Source organism: Muntiacus reevesi, chromosome 21 (assembly GCF_963930625.1).
Source record: "Muntiacus reevesi chromosome 21, mMunRee1.1, whole genome shotgun sequence".
Classification (NCBI taxonomy): Eukaryota; Metazoa; Chordata; class Mammalia; order Artiodactyla; family Cervidae; genus Muntiacus; species Muntiacus reevesi.
This window is the reverse complement of record NC_089269.1, coordinates 45,646,795-45,661,126: the sequence shown is the minus strand read 5'-3', so window position 1 is coordinate 45,661,126 and position 14,332 is coordinate 45,646,795. Positions and strand designations below refer to the sequence as shown.

Sequence of the window (14,332 nt, the reverse complement as noted above, 5' to 3'; positions counted from 1 at the left end):
GGGTGCCCACCTGGCTGATATCGTGGGGAGCTCTGGAAGATTTACAAGGAAGCTACTCTTGGAAGGCGTGGCAAAACTCAAGGACAAAACTGACAAAATTCAAAAGTCCCCACCACAGAGCCTATGCGTCTAAGCGAACTGAATATCCGGGAGCGAGCCACATCCGCCAGGCAGCCTACGCGTGCGTAGGCCGGAAGACAGAAAGCCCAGCCCGGTCGAGCCGCCCCATCATCGATCGAGCAGATCGAGCATCGTCAACTCAGTTCTGGCGACGCGAACTGCTCCTTCTCGCGAGGGTTCAGACTAGGCCGCCGGGGGAAGGGGCGGGCCCGGCTGAAGAGAAAAGAGGAGCGTGAGGCTGCCGCACGCTACGTTCCCAGGAGGCTGTGCGCGCCTCTCGCTTCCTCCGGGATCTTCTGAGAGGGCGCGTGAACGGCTCCCTGCAGACTGGTCATGGCGCTTCACGTCCCCAAGGCCCCGGGCTTTGCCCAGATGCTCAAGGAGGGAGCGAAGGTAAGAAAACGAGGAAGGGGAGATGAGGTGGGAGAGCCGCGGCGGCCGCAGCCAAGAAAAGAAGCCTACGAACGGGCCCGGCGTGCCCACCCTACATAGCGGTCGGAGGAAAGAAGATTCCAGAAAGGGAGGTGTTCTCGGGAGGGCTCGGCCGCGGAGGGCCGCGGGCATTTCGTGGGTTTTTTTTTTTTCTTTTTTCTTTTTTTTTATGGGCCCAGGAGAGGGGGCGACGAGGCCCCAGGCAGCGCGTTCTGTACTTTGTAGCCGCACAGGGTGTGAAGGCCGCTCTTTGCATTTTTCCTCCGTCAGTAAAACGAGAGTGAGGAGGATTTCCTTTGGGGGGCGCGAAGTAGGTGAAATAACGTAGGTGAAGGTGCTTTGAGTACTGCGAAACGGCTCCAGGAGCGGGGAGGAGAGGGACGAGGCAACTCTTGCAAATGAGAAATGATGGGCTCTCTATTTAGTTCGCATAAATAGTGTATTATGGTAGGATAAACCTTAGTTACAATCCCAATGGGTTCTGGTCTGATCTTAGTCAGCTTGAGGTAAAACTTAATCTCTGGGTCTTGCTTTCCTCATCTTTCAATTGGGGAGATTGGACGGAAAGAGTTGTAACCCACAGGGTAAGTGACACCCTGACCTAAGTAAAGCCTTTGTTTTTCGGCGAGATCTTGAAAGTAATTTTAACAGCATGGTTTTTTTTTTTTTTTTTAAAGTCTTAGACGCACTATTGTTAAATGTGTCTTTTATGTTCTATTAGTTGTGTTCCCTATCTATTGTCTCCCAGACTTTCTGTGCTTAAAGGAATGTAGATAGCGTGGTTCCATTTGTGGCAACAGTTTGAGGGAACTATGTTTCTTGTTGGCAAGGATGCACTTTGGGGATAACGTGACTCTAGTAGGTAAGGAGGTTTACCGTAAGAATTGGTGAAAGAGCTTTGCTGAAAATGACATGAACTCACTTTTTTTTTTAAAAGCCTGGGAAGTGTCAATATTTTTTTATTCTTCTGAGGCGGAAATAATAAGTGACCAAATAAGCAAAAAGGATAATTTCAAATAATGACAAATGAAATTGGAAGTGCACCTCTAAAAAAAATTAAAAAGGAAAGTTTGGGGTAAAACAATAAATAAGATGTTAAGGAAAGAACTCTCAGCTCTGTGCTTAGTGGCCAAGATTAAAGGCAGAAATGTTTCCGGCTAAGGGACCAAATTCTGAGGATGAAGTGAGTTTGACATCTTAAAACAATGGTAAGAGATGAAATTAGAAGAGTTGTTGGCAAGGATTAGAGGGTGTAGGACCTTGTAGCCCTCACAGGGGATTTACATTTTATCCTAAGAGTGAGGGGACGTCTTTGAACCGTTGGGTAGGATCTGATTTATGGTCAGAGGTGACTGTTCCTCAGAGAATGGGAGTGAGGGAAAAGGAGTATAAGGCAGTTTGTCTGTCTGCTATGATGGAAATGTTCTGAATCAGCATTATCCAGTGTGGTATCCACTAGTCACATGTAGCTACTGGGCAGTTGAACTGTGTCTTTTGTGGGATTGTGTTTTCAGTTAATGCAATTGTGAGACTGAGTTTTTAATTAATTACTTAAATTTTAAATAACCACTCTTGGCAGTTGCCTACGCTGTCAGGCAAAGCAGCTCTTAAAAAATGTTCACATGAACAGTAGGCTCTTGAAATTTGTCTGAGACTCACAGGTAAATCCCATGGCTAAAAGAAGTTCATTGTAAATCTTGAAAATTTGAGTACTGTGAGCAGTTCAGTTTTCAGTGTATGCAGATTGGAATTAATGTGTACAAATGAGCAGTTTGTTTCAGTTCAAATGAGAATTCAAAATCTGTATGCTTTAGTTCTAAAAATGTATAAGGTAAATATGTTAATTTCCTCTGAACATAGATCTGTTGACTCTACAATGCTCAGGTTTTATCATATTCATACCACATGTCAGCTTTTAGAAAGAATTGGTAGACCCTGGAAAGGTATTTTTATCTGCAGTGGTTCATATGCTTTCTCTAATCAGCCTTAGCGCTCTTCTCTGCGCTTCTCACCACACTTTTAAAAAATTATAGGCTTTATGCTTTGGTGTGTAAGTAGGTACCCATGGTCCCTAAAAATGTCATGCTTTATTCATTCAATTAGTGGACAAATCTATGGATCATAGATTACAGTGGTATCTATGGTATCATAGGAACACCAAACACCATGCTTTACATACATCAGTCTTGCTTGATAGCATCAGCAGTCTTTTGAGACAGGTACTGTTCTACTATTCCCATTTTACAGATGAAGAAATTATTGAGATTCACTGTCCTGCCTAATCAGAAGTTTTCTTCTCCAGCATTTTTCAGGGTTAGAAGAGGCTGTGTACAGGAACATACAGGCTTGCAAGGAGCTGGCCCAGACAACTCGCACAGCATACGGACCAAATGGTAATTTCTAAATTCATGTTTTAAAAAATACAGGACTATGATAGAATTTTGTGTAATCGTTCCTTGAAACTTGTTTGAGGATAGTATGTGTAAATTGAGAGTTTTAGCCATAATACAGTATGGCGTTGAAAATTATTTCACAACTCCTGTACAGTTTTTCTAATCTTTAATCAGCAGTTCAGATCTTTTTAGAAAAGTTGGAATCGAAATGTTACTTTTTGTCCTACTGAGAGGATAGAAAAGTTATGGTGCTTTCACCTTTGAGGTAGTACCTAGTGTTCATTGTTACAGCTGTGGAATGGTTCTCTTACGTAAAATGACATAATTTAAGGGAGAAAAATTGTCTCTTGCTTCCCACCATCAACTGAATTAACTGATATAAATTTATGGAATAAGCAAAACAAATGTTTTCAAGTAAATAATTTTAGTCTTTGTACATGTCAATATAATTTAAATTGAACAAAAAATATGAAATTGGCAGGAAAGAAAGAATACAGGTGTGCAAGCAGGGGAAGCCATTGGGCTGTGGCTTTAAGAATAGGTAGTATGTTTTGAGTTCTTACAACGTTATTTCAAGGAATGGATAGCAGATTTGTGTTTCTTGACTGGATTTTCTTTGGTGTCTGGAGAATGGTTTGAGTGATGATGGATTTCTTTTTCTAACTATTTTTGAGGAATGAACAAAATGGTTATCAACCACCTGGAGAAGTTGTTTGTGACAAATGATGCAGCGACTATTTTAAGAGAGCTAGAAGTAAGTTATTTCTTTTAAAAACACAAGAAATGTTTTGGTGATGTCAAAAATTCAGTGTATTCTAACATCGAATAACCTTTATTTCATTCACATTGGATAATAAGGAGTTTTTTTTTTTTTAATTCCCAACTTGAAAATTCATTATATAGATATTCCTAATTATAGAGAATCCTCTTTATGTTTAAGATCTTTGCTCCTGTTAAAATCTTCTGTAATTTATGAAGAGATTAGTAGTTATAAAATATACATATATATTTGCTGATACTATCAAATTGAATGTTGTCTTCTTTAGAGCGTGGTGCTAAAGTGAATTATTCCATAATGTAGAAACAGCTGATACTTTAAGATGGGTTTGTTTTAATTGTGTTTGTGAAATTAAATCAGTTGGTGGAATTTTGTTTTGTTCACCTACAGTTTTGATGGTATAGAGTCTGTAGAATAGATAACTGCCAGCGGGTTTATGAGGACAGTCTGGCACCTGATCACACATGGAGAACCACTCTTCAGTCAGCTGCTAATTGAAGGATATGTTCGGTCTCGGAATTTTTCTTAAAGCACCAGGATTAATTCTTTAGTCAGAACTCCGTAGATAAGTTAACGTTTCTCCAGCTTCTTAAATAATGATATGAGAGTGTCACTTGCTCAGTTGTGTCTGACTCTTTGTGACCCCATGGACTATAGCCCACCATGGGATTCTTCAGGCAGGAATACTGGAGTGGGTTACCGTGCCCTAACCCAGGGATCGAACCTGGGTCTCCCACATGGCAGGTAGATTTCTTTACTATCTGAGCCACAAGGGAAGCCCAAATAATGGTATAGTGTTAAAGTAATAATATTGAACAAAACAGATCCATGAGATAGCTATGGAGGGACTTGTCATTACGAAGGTTAACATTGTACTCTGTGATGTTCTCAGAAGTTATTTAAGTATGATGGGGCTGTTATCCTCATAATAAACCAGTGTCAGCTGTTTAGTTTTCTCAGTGCTGTCAGTTGTCACTCCTTACTTATTTCTTTAAAAAACATCTTAAATTCTAGGGAAGGACCACTTAAAATTATGATACACTTTAAGAATATTTTATATTTTTCTTTTTTTAGACCATAATTGATAATCCCTTTCAATGAGGATATACATAAATATTGAAACTTATCACCAAGCTAAATGACATCTACTTTAGCACTTCTGAAGCCTTTTTTTAAAAGTGCCTTAGGTTGGAATTACTTTGTTTTTTAATTTAGTGAACTTGTAATAGTGTTAGGAACCTTATGTATACAGTGTACATACAGTGACTGACCATTGAAAGAAAGTGCCCTGTGAAGTTACTGTCATTTATGGTGGTGCATTCGTGCTGATGGGTCTAAGGGGACCTGGATTGTCTTGTGACCACACTACAGGTGGGATCAGAAGAGTTACCTGACCCATAGGAGGTTGGAGTCTGCTAATTTAAGAAGAAATGGAAAGAAAAATTTTCGTATTGCTTTCAGGGTCAAATGTTTTAACTTGCTATTTAAATTTGAACGCCTTCTACCAGGTGCAACATCCTGCTGCAAAAATGATTGTGATGGCCTCTCACATGCAAGAGCAAGAGGTTGGAGATGGCACAAACTTTGTTCTGGTTTTTGCTGGAGCTCTTCTGGAATTAGCTGAAGAGCTTCTCAGACTTGGCCTGTCAGTTTCAGAGGTGAGTGACCATTTTAAAACCTACCCCTGTTTCAAATTTGCTTATGTATGTATACCTACTGTTTCAAACTTAAGTCAGTACTACAGTTATAGCCAGCACTGAGCACTTTTCTCTGTGTCAGGCTTTGTGGTACATGTGCTTCCCATGCAATGTCTCATTCTGTCCTTAAAAAACCCCTGTGAGTGGGGCCTATTAAAAGTAATGCCAATTTGTTTCAGATAAGGAAAATGAGCCTTAAGTTAGAAAAACCTTGCTCGAGTAGCTAGTAATGGCAGTTGGGGTTCGAATGTGGGCTGTCACCAAAGCCTCCACTCTTAAATAGTAGGCTTTGCCGTGAATGTTACTCTGGGAGTGTGCTTTGTCTTCTTCTATTGAACATACCATATCCATTGGGTTATCAAAATGAGATACTTTAAGACACATCAAAATTATGTCCTTTGAGGAAGTATTTTTGCTCTTTACGTTTAAGGTCATAGAAGGCTATGAAATAGCCTGCAAAAAAGCTCATGAGATTCTTCCTGATTTGGTATGTTGTTCTGCGAAAAATCTACGGGATGTTGAAGAAGTGTCATCTCTACTTCACACCTCCGTAATGAGTAAACAGTATGGTAATGAAGTGTTTCTGGCCAAGCTTATAGCTCAGGCATGTGGTGAGTATTATCAGTAAATGAAAAAATCCAGAATTAAAATGTCTTCATGTGGCTAAGATATTTTCTCTGTTTTCCCAATATATCTTTTGATATGTCTTGGTTTCTTAACAGTATCCATTTTTCCTGACTCTGGCCATTTCAATGTTGATAACATCAGAGTTTGTAAGATTCTGGTAAGTTTAGAAATGCATAAATGTTATCTAGATAGGTCTTTTTTTTCCCCACCTTATCCAAAAAGAAATCTGTTAATCTAAATTTTACCCCATAAGTTTTAGACACTTGCTACTTCCTGCCTTCATTGTAAGATTTTGATCTTGCTAGATTGTAATACTACTAGTTCGAATTTAAAAGGATATCGACGTATTCTTAAGTCATCATTTTTCCATAACAGTTGAAAGGTTTAGTGCATAAACAAAGTATTAATTATTGGCACTCTTCATATATGCTGACTTATAAAATGAGCTTAGAAGGCAATTTGGAAGGTGGTTCAAGTTTTTCTGTTGCTCTATAATAAAATTCATACTTTTAATGTTAATATCTAAAGGGATATATTTGGTAAAAATTGTGATTGATACAGTAAAACATATAACTATTGGTTTTACACATTGACATGTGATTGTTAATGTGGTCAAGTTTAACTTACATAAGTACATGCATTAGCTGTATGTGTTAATATACGTGCTGTGTATTCTGACTATTCCATACACTGCCTTCCCTTCCCTGTTACCTGGTGTGCGTGTGAAATCAGAAACTTGGCTTTGATCCCTGTTCTGTCCCTGTCACTAACAGTCCAGCCTGGTACATTGGTGCTGAGTGAATGAATGGCTTAGAGCAGTTGTCCTTTGATTTTTCCCCAAGTATGCTGCAGGATCTAGGTCTGTAACTGTGGCTCATTGCCACAGTGATCCCTGCAATGAACAGACTGGTGTGTTTTAATGTCCACCACTGTATCATCCCCAAGAAGCACTGCTTTGCTGTAGTACATTATTTAGTAATGAATATTTTTGGTACATGCAGAAGCAGGCAATTATCCCTGATGTCATGAAATCATTGATGATTTTGGTATCAAACTCCTCAGGGCTCTGGTGTGCATTCCTCTTCAGTATTGCATGGCATGGTTTTTAAGAAGGAAACTGAAGGCGATGTAACATCTGTCAAAGATGCAAAAATAGCAGTGTACTCTTGTCCTTTTGATGGCATGATAACAGAAACTAAGGTATGTAGATTTCAGAATCTTGAAGGTGAAAATTTGGGCTTCCTTTTCAGATAGTCTTAATGATTCTAACATTTTGAGGTGGAGTTTGCTCTTAATCCAGTGAATATGGCATAATTACTGAAAACTGCAGGCTTGTGTCTATTTTTTAGTTATATTTATATTGAATATCTAATTCACGTACTAAATAAGAAGTGAAACTTGAGATGGTGACACAGTATTGTTTACAGTCTAAACAAACAGTTCTTGACTTCTAGTAGAACTTAACACATTCAGCAGGTTAAATGTTCAGTGAAAAAATGAGTATTTGCGTGCTGTTCATTGCAGTTTTTTAAATAACATTGAAATTCTGTAACATCCTGAAACAAAAATAAGTTAACATAATTTGAAGTTAGAAACAGTTACAATTTGAAGTTTGTATTTGAAAATACATACTAAGAAGTCTGAAGTTTATAAATCACTGTTGATTTCATCGCTGGAATTTTTAAAGTTATACAGGTTTGGGGTGGGATGGGCCTGGTCATTTAGTCCACATTTTAGAAAAAGTTTGAGAACCACAGTGTTGTTTTGGTACACTAATTGACATCAGAAGACAGACGTCAGGACACCTGCCTGACATCCCATAGTTTAGAATTTCTCTATAATTTTTCCATGAAAAGTGCCTGTCAGAGAGTAAATATGTTAGTGCTGAGTGTGGCGGAGGGAGAGGTTGTTGGTCTAGGAGCAAGCTGCGTTTCTCTTACTTTCATACAGATTTTGTATTGTTTCATAATATGTGCATGTTTAAATTGTTTCTTTAATGTTATTCTGTGACTTTGAACACCAAAGTGATGAAATGGTTTTAAAGAAAATCTTTGCTTATTTTGCTAGGGAACAGTGTTGATAAAGAGTGCTGAAGAATTGATGAATTTTAGTAAGGGAGAAGAAAATCTCATGGATGCGCAAGTCAAAGCTATTGCTGATACTGGTGCAAATGTCGTAGTAACGGGTGGCAGAGTGGCAGACATGGCTCTTCACTATGCAAACAAATACAATATCATGTTGGTGAGGTAAGAGAGGACTGCATTCTGTTACTCCAGGTTGTAAATGACTTTGGGTGGTGAAACAGTGAACAAATAAATTCAGCACACCATAAAGACTGTTAAGAGTGTTAAAAGGGGGAAGTATGAGGTATTAGATAATGTAGCAAGTGGACTTCACTTGGTCTAGGGAAACAGGAAACATCTCTGAGCAAATATACCTTTAGACTGAGAGCTGAAGGACCAGTTAACAGGTGCTATTGAAGAGGGAGAAGGAAGAGTGTTCCAGGCAAGAGGAAGAGCTTAAGAGACCAGACACAAATCTGGTACACACTGTTAGCTAGAGTGTGGGGTTAGGAACATAACTTTGTTTATGAATTACACTGGACAACATAACTGTTCCCACCTTTTTTAATATAATGTGCAGAGGAAATCACTGTTCTCCTTCTCACAGAACATTCAGTTGCCCAAAGTATAGCAAAAGTTTTCTATGTGCCAGGGCATCCTTTGTGTTTTACAACTACAAACCCTTGACATCCTAAGGAGACTTGGGAACTTTCTCAGTTCTACAGTAATTCCATAAACATATTAGTGGCTGGATTGCACAGTGCAGTCCAGACCTATTCTGAGCTTGAACCTTCAGGGAAGAAAGAGGGTGACTTGAGGCCCTGTGAACAGTTTCCTGTTTAATCTCTTGTGTTTTACTATGGTGTCTCCTATTAAGGTGTTTGTTTTGTTTTTTAAAGGCTGAACTCAAAGTGGGATCTCAGAAGATTATGCAAAACAGTTGGTGCTACAGCTCTTCCTAGATTGGTATGTATTTTGGGCACTATTAAAAGATAGTCTAACCTATTCAAATTACTTTATTACAAGAATCATTTTCTCACAGAATCCTCCTGTCCTTGAAGAAATGGGACATTGTGACAGTGTTTACCTGTCAGAGGTTGGAGATACACAAGTGGTTGTGTTTAAGCATGGTGAGTAGTCATGGTAAAATGTACGTATGTGATGTGTAGGGAGTTCATTTTCTTTTACTAATCTCCTAATATATATTTAATTTATTGACAGAAAAGGAAGATGGTGCCATTTCTACCATAGTCCTTCGAGGCTCTACAGACAACCTGATGGATGATATAGAGAGGGCAGTAGATGATGGTGTTAATACTTTCAAAGTTCTCACAAGGGTTAGTATTAGCATTCATCGTAACTTAGTAATTTTAAGTCCTCAGAAACACAATTGGCAGACTCCTAAACATCTTGAGAACTTCAAAATGAAAAACATGAGTGGCTTGTGTAAAGCACAGCACCTTTTTCCATAAGACTCCATTTAAGTGTTTGTTGCTGATGGATTTTCTTAAATGAAATATGAAAAGAAACAGCAAATCAAGGCTTCCTTTTTTAACTGTCATGAAGAGTTTATGCTGGTTTTTCTTCTATTGCACTTCAGTTTCTTATTCAGTAAATTCTTAGTGCTGAATCTGAAAATGTAGATAATTGCAGTGTTGTTCCCATTCTTCACTTTTTCATATACGAGACCCTACGATGAGGTAAGATAGCTTGTCCAAATCACTCCATTTTTTAATTGGAATTCGAATTTTATAAAATTTGTAATTGAATCAGATTTAAAGCTCTTAAGTTTGGTGGAGTACTGGAATCTGATAAGATTTAGAAAACTGGAAATTACTTCTTGGTGACTTGTTTTTTTAAACAACATTTAAACGTTATAGGATAAACGTCTTGTACCTGGAGGTGGAGCAACAGAAATTGAATTAGCCAAACAGATCACATCATATGGAGAGGTATATAGTTTTCTGTGTATAAACTGACTTTCTTGTTGTTGTTTGAATAAAATTGAGTAACTAGCACATTTTTGTTTTAGACGTGTCCTGGACTTGAACAGTATGCCATTAAGAAGTTTGCGGAGGCATTTGAAGCTATTCCCCGGGCACTGGCAGAAAACTCTGGAGTTAAGGCCAATGAAGTAATCTCTAAACTCTATGCAGTACATCAAGAAGGAAATAAAAACGTTGGATTGGATATTGAGGTATTTGGGAGAAAAAAAAAGTGAACTTTATTTTGTGAATGTACAACATAAAAATAGACGTTAAAAGGAAAATCAGAGAATGTTCTGATTTGTGAGCACAGGATTTTCTTAACAGCTTTTTCATAGTTTGTCTGATAGAGAATTTAGTTATCCTTCTGCTTTATAGTATATATAAGGTAGTACTTTTGCCTATCTATTCTAGGTTTTATATAAGTAGCCCTGTTTCTATTATTGAGTGTAAATATTTTCACATAAACCTTTAGAATGAAGGCATGAAAACAGTTCTGTGTTGACAGGCTGAAGTTCCTGCTGTAAAGGACATGTTGGAAGCTGGTGTTCTAGATACTTACCTGGGAAAATACTGGGCTATAAAACTGGCTACTAATGCTGCCGTCACTGTTCTCAGAGTGGATCAGGTGAGTGAGAAATTAAATACTGATCTTTAAAAATACTAGTTTTTATGTAGTTCAAAGTATATTTTCATGGGCCTGAAACACAGTTCTCTTCCTATTCAAAGTAAAGTACTCCCCCCCAGCCCCCCGAAAATGTTTTGTTTCTCTATTATAGTTTTACATTTTATTGAAAGTATTGATTCAGCTAATTTAAAAGTATCTTTCCAATGAAAGACTCCTTTGCCACTTGGGAAGTGAAATGGGTAAAATAAATCTCATTTAGATTCATAGTTTTCAAGACTTTTTTTTCTTAAAACCCTTTTTAAGAGGAAGTTCCTTATGGAATATGGAAGGGTCATAAAAGCCTGAAGCAGACATTGCAGACTACAGTATTCTCTAACTTGTTTGCAGTTTTGCTTTCTGTGGTTTCATTTTATCCACAAGTCATCTGTTATGCCAGACACTGTATGGAAAATTCTAGAAAAATGTAATTCATATATTTCAAATTGTACACCGTTATCAGTAGCGTGATGAAATCTCATGCTCTCCTGCTTCAGGACATGAACTGTCCCTTCATCCAGCATATCCACGTTCTGTACACTGTCTCTTAGCCATTTCAGTGATCAGATCAACATATTTTACTTCCTGGCCCCAAAGTTGGAGAAGGAAATGGCAACCCACCCCAATATTCTTGTCTGGAGAATCCCATGGACAGAAGAATCTAGTAGACTACAGTCCATGGGGTCGCAAAGAGTCAGACATGACTGAAGTGACTTAGCACACAGTCCCAAAGTATAGGAGTAGTGATGCTGCCAACTTAAATACATTCTTACTGTACCTGATTGATGGACTTGTACAGATGATAAAAGCAGAGTGTTGTTATATATATAGGGTTCTTACTGTGCTATTTCAGGCATCCACTCAGGTTCTTGGAGGGCATCTGAGGGGAAATGTCTGGACCACTATCTGTACCACCACCAAGGAAATGTGGAGATGACAGGGCCTGGTGGTTAAGAGCGTTCTTCTGTGACAAATGTTGTCTTGGGGGTTTTAAGGTCCTCAGGTGTTAAAATTATCATAGAATTTCTGCTAATATTTTTGAGGGATTAGGCAAAGAAGAAAAGTGATGAAGACTATTTTGAATTGAGATAAATCAGAAATCACAATTTTTCAAAAAGGTGTTTTCTAGTACTTAATGAAATTATTTTCTTACAGAATTCTAGGAGTGATTATTAACCAATGAATAATTTTAAAATATTGAGTAGAAAATTTTAATTGCTAGAGGCATAGTGTAAATCCATTTAATGAAAACCATTAAATGAAAATCATGCCGAATTAATCTTGGGAGAATCAAATTTTAGGTAGAAATGAAAGGAAATAGTTTTACATAGAAATGGAAAGGAGATTGATCTAAGCAAGGACCAGTTGGTTGTAATTATAGCAAAACAGATTTCACTTTGGTAAAGAACTCTTTTCCTAGGTGAGATGACCAGAAATGGAACTGGATATCCATGGACTGGATTTAGTAATCGTGCATTTTAATGTCTGCATCATACTGTTTTTTAGAAAAAAATGGTTTTGGAGTTTGTAAGCAAAGATAATGGGGGCCCTAAGAAAAAGTAGAAGGGGACAGGAGAAGCTAAATAGACTGAAGCATGGGATAAGCAGCAAATTTTCACAGTGAAAGTTTGTAAGGAATATTTTGCATGTCAGTTAGCCAAGCAGGACAGTAGTATTAATAACACAAGTGCCTTTCTCACACAGGTACTTCTGATTTTTGGGTTTAACTTAGGAAGGCTGTGTTATGTTTTACCCTAAGGGAGGATGTTCATTGTTTTTGCCATTAGCACTCTGTACATACCTATCTGAGGAACCCATCCAACTCTAATGAGCTTGTACTCTTCAGTATAGTTGTACCTAATTTTGCATAGTATGGATTTTAGAAAAGGACTTGAAAAGTTTTCAGCATTGGACAGTGTAGTAGGGCTGGATTAGTGTTTGTTCAGGTGTTTACTAGTTCTCAAATTGTGCCCTAATCCATAGCATCCTTGTCATCTAACAACTTGTTAAAGATACACATTCCCAGATCCACGGAATCAGAAACTCTGGAAAGAGGCCCATCAGTCTGTTACCTTAATTGAAGTATACTTAGGTTCTAAAATTATACTTACTGCTTTTAATTCAATCTGAATTTATCCCCAGTTGGTAAAATGTTATTGCAGGACTTTCAAGTTCTTTATGAAAGCAGCTTCTAAAAAGGGATGGGGACGATATTGAAGGTGGTAGTGAAGATATTTTATGACTTTCGTTGCATGAGACTCATGCCAAATTCCTTGATGTTTTATATATATATATGTACTAATCAGGGATTAAGAGTTCTGCTGTGTGGAAAGCCAACTATGTTTAACTTCTCCCAAATTTATTTGAGCCCACAGCTGCAACCATCACCTTTTTCTGTTCAAACATAAATCCTTTAAAAATGCTAGATGGCTATACTTGTAAAATAGTGGGTAAGTGCATTCTAGATAAATGAGGTTTCTGGCATGTAAGTTTCCAGGCAACTAGGTGCTAGGACTTTTGTTTATGAACACAATTCTTGTACTTGAAGGGCTCTCATTTACTAGGAAATAAAGTAAAGGTTGGTTATATGAGGTCACTGAATAATACTTTTTAATTTTCTAGGCTCTCAGGTACTAGGAAATATCATTGTTGAACTTTAATATATATATTTTACCTATCAACCACTTTAGATTATAATGGCAAAACTGGCAGGTGGACCTAAAGCTCCTAAACCACAAGGAAATTGGGATAAAGATGGTTGGCAAGACGAATCTCATATATAAATAGCAAATCAGGTGCCAGACTGATTGATGACAGTGATGCATGCAGATGTTTCTCACATTCTGCACATTGGGTTGTTGAAATGCATGTCTTAGAAGGCCTCCCGCTAATGAATGTGCATTTTGTTGCTGTTAATGTCCACAAAAACGAAAGCTCACCTGCTGGATTATAACCAAGATTACGCTAGTGTTCCATATGTGATGTAATAACAGATTGCTCATTGGTGTTGATTGCTTAATAACAAAGCAGGCTCAGAAAAATATTGTTTCTCTTCATTCTAAAGCTTGAGTTTGTAAGTGTACTGTTGTGAATTTTGTTTTGCAGATCATCATGGCAAAACCAGCAGGTGGGCCCAAGCCTCCAAGTGGAAAGAAAGACTGGGATGATGACCAAAATGACTGAATGGCTTCATTTTTACTCTAGGTGAAGGTTGTATTTGTAGTAGTACTATAGGAATTGCCTGATGTTTTCATATTCTCCTTAAATTAAGAAGTGGTTTGTGTTTGTATCTTGTATCCTTGAATGGATGATACAATAAACATGTTACTATCGAAGCCTCTTTGTCTGAGGACCACTGTTCTTGGATCTGGATGACCTGTTTTGTGTCAACCTTGTTAATGAAAAACTGTGACACTTAAGGAAAGTCACCCAAGTTATTAGGGCGTCTGTTTGCACTATAAATCTGGCCTGCTGTTTGTCTTTGTACATAAGTTTTATTGAAACACAGCTGTGATCAACTATTTACATACTGTCTATGGCCGCTTTCTACAAGGGAAAGGCAGAGTTGGAGTT

The 14,332-nt window shown here is 37.9% G+C and overlaps 1 protein-coding gene across 2 annotated transcripts; it reads left to right on the top strand.

Annotated features, from left to right (window-relative positions):
• The first annotated feature begins 356 nt into the window (after positions 1 to 356).
• Positions 357 to 14,094, top strand: CCT8 (chaperonin containing TCP1 subunit 8). Of its 2 annotated transcripts, XM_065913673.1 has the most exons (16): positions 357 to 513; positions 2,855 to 2,945; positions 3,620 to 3,699; positions 5,232 to 5,381; positions 5,851 to 6,031; positions 6,143 to 6,204; positions 7,110 to 7,247; positions 8,115 to 8,293; positions 9,010 to 9,076; positions 9,153 to 9,240; positions 9,332 to 9,447; positions 9,991 to 10,062; positions 10,143 to 10,307; positions 10,604 to 10,723; positions 13,450 to 13,554; positions 13,865 to 14,094. In XM_065913673.1, exons 1-15 carry the CDS (start codon positions 454 to 456, stop codon positions 13,540 to 13,542), a joined length of 1,662 nt encoding a protein of 553 aa, XP_065769745.1. In that variant the 5' UTR covers positions 357 to 453; the 3' UTR covers positions 13,543 to 13,554; positions 13,865 to 14,094. The 2 variants fall into 2 exon arrangements, with proteins under 2 accessions (XP_065769745.1, XP_065769746.1); XM_065913674.1 differs by lacking the exon at positions 13,450 to 13,554.
• Positions 14,095 to 14,332: the final 238 nt, after the last annotated feature.